General features: G+C 46.8%; 1 protein-coding gene across 1 annotated transcript in view; it reads right to left on the bottom strand.

Moving 5' to 3' along the window:
- The window catches only part of LOC134459668 (protocadherin-9), a 455,654-nt gene that overhangs the window by 146,132 nt on the left and 302,022 nt on the right, over positions 1-7,500 (bottom strand). Inside the window, exon 3 of the mRNA XM_063212049.1 lies at positions 2,278-2,482. Within this exon, the coding sequence (XP_063068119.1) occupies positions 2,278-2,482 (205 nt within the window). The remainder of the gene's footprint in view (positions 1-2,277; positions 2,483-7,500) is intronic.

Here is a 7,500-nt window from a genome sequence, read left to right as displayed (position 1 = left end):
CTGGATGGAAAAGAACTTGCACACACGCTGCTTAAGATGACAACTGGTTGTATTAGGAGACAGAAACATTGCAGTGTAATAGATGGGCCCACTTTAGTACGAGGCCCTCAACACGTCAGGTCCCTGCTGCGTCAGATAAGGACATGCACTGATTCCCTAACCCTCCGTGTTTGTACACGCCATGCTAGGAGTTTGGTTCCGTCTGCTGTATCTACACAACAGACCTTCAACCATTTATCTACGCATCAAAGATAGCCAAAGTAGCTCAAAAACAAGATATGTGAACAATAGCAGGATAGGAAGGCCTCTCGGGTGTATGCATACATGGAAAATAATAAAAAAAAGAAATGATCTGCTGAGGAAGCCTCAAGGAAGGCATCCGGTCAATTTTACAGTGTCAACTCAACACTTATGGCGCATTCAGGCCGACTGAGAATCATGCCGGTGCCCGTTTCCGCACTTAATCGCAAACTGGCTGCCGTGTTCAAGCCAAAGATCTTAGCGTTCGTGAACCGGAAAGTTGGTTCACAATGCGAACCGCAAAATGCTTGCTTTTTCCCAGCGAACTCTGACGTCAGCATGTTCATCCGGGTCAGTCACGTGCAGAAAAAAGTTCGGAGCCCAGTATGAGCACAGACAGTTCGCAGATAAGCACTCCAGTGCCGAACGTAACTGGAGCGGCCACCGGCACCGGCTCCATTCTAGTTGGCCTGAAAACCACCTTAGAGAGCTGACTGCATGTTGCACTCATATAGTGTCAACAGCTGTCTAATTGGTGCGCTCACACTGCAGAAATGTATAGGACTGGGTACCGAGATTTGGTTCTTTAATGGAACCGAATGAAAGGCTAGGGTTCTACTTGGCGTCGAAACGTGCCTTGGCTGTGGTTTCCACGTTTCGGTTCCCAGATGTTCATCACGTCAGCTATCATTTCGCATTTAAAACCCTAGAACGTTAATGCAGTCAGAATGACAGTCGCTTATTTATGATGCTGATGCAAAACTTCATGCTGGTTCAGTTTGTAATCAGGTAAATTTGCACGGTTGTCTGTGCGTTTGCCATGAACATCGACTGTATGACTATGAACTGATGCTGCGATGCAAAGAGAAGGCACACCCACGCCTACAGTCCGAAGCTCGAGAACAAGAGCTCGTATTTTCAAGGAACTTGAATTCTTGGTGGTAGCCTATCTGATATAAAATGTACTGGCAGGTAGTTCAAAAAGCAAGGCCCTCTAGCTGGTGCAGAGCCCTCATAAGGCTCTGAGCTACTAGAATAACTAGGGGTGTGGCAGGCTCATCAGGGTAACTGACAGCCGTGGGGATAATTTATGGACCGACGCTTTTGACCTAGCGAACTCATTTTTTTAACTGGGAAATTACTATACTACTGCCATAAGTGTAAATTGACGAAGCCATGTGAAATGTGAAAAGTTACAGCTGTTTTACAATTACATTGTAGCGAATTGATATTGCAATGCACCTGCTTGCCGTGTCCTTCTCGGGCCGTGAAGGGGAGCGAATGGGATAGAGCAGAATCACTATTGGAGCTAATGAAAAATATTTCACGTCACCTCTATTATCTTACTGACTCTTGTTCTATCTGCCAGTTCTGTTAGGCAGAGATTCAGACTGCCTATCACATTATTCTGATTTCTCACGTAGCTTCCCATCACTGGGAGAATATCTTCCACTGGAGACAAAAACGTGCAGCACGAAATGGACAGGGCTGGATTTAGATTGTAAATCATAGTCCTCAATTCAAAATAAATTCCCGGAGACTTCAACTGGAAAATGAGGGAGGCTTGGTGGTCGGTTAAGATTTTTAAACATTTCGTCATCCCCTATATTTATAAATTAGAAACCGAAAATGGCACCGCCAGGAACCGGCATCGAAACGAAGGTTCTGGAACCGGAACCGAAACCCGAAAATTCTGATACGTACTCAACCCTATGTAGGAGCCACTAATATTCTCCCATCATTTGCATAACATGCAACTAACTTCCATGGGACATCCAAGGTGTTCATGTGTAGATGATGGTGATCAGCAAGACCTTGCACAGTAGGCTCCTGCTGTATTGTGTAGGAGTAAGGAGTGCACAGTCGGCTCCTACTATATTGTGTAGGAGTAAGGAGTGCACAGTCGGCCTCTACTGGATTGTGTAGGAGTAAGGAGTGCACAGTCGGCCTCTACTGGATTGTGTAGGAGTAAGTCGGCTCCTACTGTAGGAGTACAAAGTTACAGTAAGAGAAGCACTAAAAAAAAACAGCACTCACCGGAGTTGGGGTCGGAGTTGCCGTCAGCTTCGGTCCTCTTGTCCGGGGAGGCCTGCTCGTAGAACTGGTCCTGAGCCTGCACCAGAGGGAGAGGGTGTGAGGGCAGCAGGGGGGCACTGCCCACGGGCTCATGGTCCCCTAGGCCACTGTCACTGCAGCTTTCCTGGGAACCGTCGGGCAGGTGAAACGTGACACGACGTTGCGACTATAGTAAAATAAGAAAAAAAAAGAAAAGAAAAAAAAGAGCACATAAAAGACAAAACAAGGGTTTGCCGTTAGTGCTCTGTTCAGATTACAAGATTTTTTTGTTTCTTTGTTTCTGTGTTTTCCACAATACCCACGGTTATCAAAATGATTCTTCCTGTCTTCATTGTTTTTTACTCCCAAAGCCATCAATTGAACTGTTTTTTAGTCTATTCCCTTTCTTATTTTTTCCCCATTTTGATGTGCGCACGCTTGCCAATTGAAAAACAAGTCAAATCAGCATTTCTTCTTGGCATCGAACAGATTGAGATTGTGTATTTAGGGATCACAAATGCAAAAGTGAAATGGTTTGGATCAGAGTTTCAAAAAAATATTATGCCATGATTATACGTATATATTTTTTCCAGAACAAAAAATAAATAAAATCACCGTCACGTTTCACTGCACAAATACTTCACTCTACATACAATAACCATGCATGTAACACAACTACCCCCATTATAATATAACACGTTATATTATAATGTACGTACATATTATAGTGCACCATAAAGCAAGGACGCTTTACAGCTCTTGGCCGTAAAACAAAAAGGAAGGGAGAAAGCAAGAACCTTTACATCATGTTTTCAAGGAAAGCTGAGCTTCAGGTCACACGGCAATGAAATGACACCCCTGACTACCTGAATGAAAGGCCTCATTAAGCACTTTTGTTTTCACAATCGCACAAACTGAAAACCACTTGAGAGTGTTGGCCCTTTAAACACCTGCTCTCGATGAAGCCGCCCGACAGGCCCGATGCGGGTCTCTAAAAGGCGGCATGATTCTGTTTAGCGTTTCCAGTTCCTGTTTATGCCTTTATGCGACTGCTGCAGCCAGGTGAATGAGGTAGGCCCTGCAGGCAGCAAGCGGCGGCAGCTTTTCTTTGATCGCCTGCTGAGTTCCCAAACGTTGGCACGCACATACGGTACGTACATGCCGCTTTGCTTGCCATGTGCGCATATTAGGCACATAGACAGTACACTCAAACACACACTCACAGTGCACGCTGACACACACATATATAGAGGCACACATACACACACACACACAAATGCACACACACACACACACACACACACACACACACACACACACACGCACACACACACACACACACACACACACACACACACACACACACACACACACACACACACACACACACACACACACACACACACACACACACACACACAGGCATGCTGGGTGCCTGCTTAGTGGGCTGCTTCCGGAGTCTCGTCTCACCTGCCAAAGGTCTACCTTCTATCTGCTCCCCCACAACCAGGGCCGCTGACAGCTTTTGCTAGGCCCAGGACAAAGTCATCTGATTGGGCAACCTATCCATTAGGGGACCCAATTCTCGGCCCCATGTTTCCCTGGGCCCGGGACAACATACCCCTTTGTCCTCCCCCCTCCTTGCTGTCAGCGGGCCTGCCCACAACCACATGCTGCCAACCTGACAAGCCACCGCTGACACGTATGAATGTATATACCAGCACACGTTCATACAAACACCCACCTAAACTCTCTCTATGCATCTCTTTTTCGCTGGGACGCACACACACACACACACACCACAATCTGTACATACTGGTTCTCCATGTGACCACCCCCGTTGTTTACCTAAATTTTAAAATCTCCTATCATGCATTGCATTGCATATGGCCTATACTATTTTTAGCCACCTCTGGTGTCCTCCTCTCAAAGCCTTAGGAGCTATACGCTTTAAAATCTATAAAAGACCACAGTGTAAGGCCCCTATCATACTAAACTGCAAACAAAAAATTGAAAGAAAATAAAAAATCCCCACTGAGAACAACTCTTAAGAAAAATAATCACCAGCCTCCCATCCACACACTCTTCCTCTCCACAGTCCACACTCCTCTCCTCTCCTCTCCTCTCCTCTCCTCTCCTCTCCTCTTCTCTCCTCTCCTCTCCTCTTCTGTCCTCTCCTCTCCTCTCCTCTCCTCTCCTCTCCTCTCCTCTCCTCTCCTCTCCTGTCCTCTCCTCTCCTCTCCTCTCCTCTCCTCTCCTCTCCTCTCCTCTCCTCTCCTCTCCTCTCCTCTCCTCTCCTCTCCTCTCACACTCCTCTCCTCTCCTCTCCTCTCCTCCACACTCCTCTCCTCTCCTCTCCTCTCCTCTCCTGTTCTCTCCTCTCCTGTCCTCTCCTCTCCTCTCCTCTCCTCTCCTCTCCTCTCCTCTCCTGTCCTCTTCTCTCCTCTCCTCTCCTCTCCTCCACTCTCCTCTCCTATCCTCTTCTCTCCTCTCCTCCGCTCTCCTTTCCTCTACTCTACTCTCCTCTCCTCTCCTGTCCTCTTCTCTCCTCTCCTCTCCTGTCCTCTCCTCTCCTGTCCTCTCCTCTCCTCTCCTCTCCTCTTCTCTCCTCTCCTCCGCTCTCCTCTCCTCTCACGCATCTCTGAGAGATTCTAATGACATTTTCGCCTGCGTCTCTGTGGTGCAGAAATGAGCTCTGGGCTAACCTTTTCAGAGTGGCCCCGCTGCTGCATCATTGCACAACGTGCCTGCACCCCACCACACCACACCACCAGGGCTTCGAAATGGTTCAAGGAACGAAAACCGGAACGAACAGAATTTTACGCAATTTTAAGAGGAGCGGAAACAGAAACAAAAACGAAATGGTTTTCAACTGTTCCGGAACAGAAACGTTATTCCGAAATCCACTAAACCGGTTAATAACGGTTTATTTCGTTCTCTATATATCTCATAACATTTTACAAAAGCATACGCTGATGCATACATTGAAATGTTTGTGCTGTAGAGTTAAACAGGAAATTGGAGGTGTATTTGTCAGCAACAGACAGACTACACCATATCTACACCATGTGGGGTTAGGAATGATAGCGCAAGCCTTTGAAGATCTCCATATGGATAAAACTTTTAAAACACAATATTTTGTGTTCCGAACCGGTTCAGGACCGATATTTTGGTGGCAGAACGAATGCAAGGACGAAAACGGTAAACACAGGCCTACCTGAACCATTCGGAACGGAACGATTGAAAAATAATTTCGTTTTCAAGCCCTACATACCACCACACACCACAGCACAGCACAGCACAGCACACCTCACCACACCTCACCACGCCTCTCCACACCACGCCACGCCAGGCCACGCCAGGCCACGCCAGGCCACGCCACGCCACGCCACGCCACGCCACGCCACGCCACGCCACGCCACGCCACGCCACGCCACGCCACACCAGACAATACAGCACCAAACCACGGCACGGCACGGCACAGCACAGCACAGCACAGCACAGCACAGCACACAATGCAGCACCACACCACGCCTGCTTGAACGACTGGCCCACTGAAACGGCCGCATAGTAATTGCAAAAGCAAAGGTCCCCCCATTCAAGCATGCCCATGCAAATGACCTCATTATGTAATTCAGGACATTTCAGATAGCAAGTGACATTCAATTAGACTTAAAAGAGAGAGAGAGAGAGAGAGAGAGAGAGAGAGAGAGAGAGAGAGAGAGAGAGAGAGAGAGAGAGAGAGAGAGAGAGAGAGAGAGAGAGAGAGAAAGAGAGAGAGAAAAAGAGAGAGAGAAAGAGAGCCAAATAGAGAGAGGGAGAGATACCGATAGAGAGGATTGAGCAAAGCAAGTCAGAAAGACATACAGTGAAAAATATGTGTGTGTGTGTGTGTGTGTGTGTGTGTGTGTGTGTGTGTGTGTGTGTGTGTGTGTGTGTGTGTGTGTGTGTGTGTGTGTGTGTGTGTGTGTGTGTGTGTGTGTGTGTGCATGTGATGATCAGAGATGAAAGAGAGTAGTGAAAGAGAGAAGCAGAGGAAGTTGGAGTAGGAGACAAAAGCTGGAAATGGTTTCAGTGGTGTATTGTTAGCTGTTAGTTTGGGATTGGCTAGAGCGAAATCGAGTTCATGAAGAGTGTATAGCTACAGTCCATTGGGGGAATGTTTCTGGTCCCTGCAAGTTTTACAGTATAGCACGTCTCGGATTCATTTTAAAACAATAGAATAAAAGGATAGAAATTCATCATTAAATATCAACAAAGCATTCATATTCAATGTGCTCTTTTTTGCTTTCATCATTTGTATCAACAATCGTACAATCAGCATCATTTTATCATATCCAGTACATCTGTTTGGATGTCAATTGGTTGCCTATTGACCTTTAAGCTAGCTGCTTTGGAAGTTTCCATCTGTTTTCTCTGTCTCTTCCTTATCCTCTCTCTCTGCTTTAATACTGCAGTTATGTTTCTGAGCGCTCCCTTGATGATGTGAAATGTAAAAGTGGTGGTTAACAAACGGTGACCAAAAGCGCCTGAACAATATGCAAAATAAACGCTTTACAGGGAGCACTCATTATAAAGTACTTATCCCTCAAAGCAATCAGCTTTTGAACACAGTGGAACAGCTGCAATCACTAGTTCAAACTGATGCAGTGGACGTATTATTGTGTTGTTTTTTTTCTTCTCAAACCTGTTTCACAACAATAGCATTCTGTTCAGTTTAATGACATTATTTCTTGTTTCAGTTTGAAATCCTCCTACAGTATGTGTAGTGAAGGCCTTTATATTGCTTCAGTATTCTGGCTCTGTCACTACTGGTGGGAAGAGTCAGGGGCGTTAAGTATACCCCCGCAGCACCCGCGAGGCAGCGGGGCCCATACGAGGTGGGGTGCCCACATGGGCCCTTGACTTGAAGAAACGGGGCCCCTCCACATGATATGAGGCCCTTTTTTTTCGTTCGGTGGCCCATTCTTGGTAGCTTGCAGGGGGGCCTTCACTACTTGCGTTACGTCATCTTATTGGGAGCCTGTATTCAGTATCAGAGGGCAGAGAGAGCAGGGATGGCTATTGTTGCATGTCCAGTAAAAAAAAACCCAGCTGTGTGTGCGTGTGGGTGGGTACGTGCGTACGTGCGTGCATGTGTGTGTGTGTCTCTGTGTGTGTGTGTGTGTGTGTGCGTGTGCGTGTGCGTGTGTGTGTGTGTGTGTG

This window comes from Engraulis encrasicolus, chromosome 12, assembly GCF_034702125.1.
Source record: "Engraulis encrasicolus isolate BLACKSEA-1 chromosome 12, IST_EnEncr_1.0, whole genome shotgun sequence".
NCBI lineage: Eukaryota > Metazoa > Chordata > Actinopteri > Clupeiformes > Engraulidae > Engraulis > Engraulis encrasicolus.
Note: the sequence above shows the minus strand (reverse complement) of the source record. Positions and strands in the feature narration are given on the sequence as shown.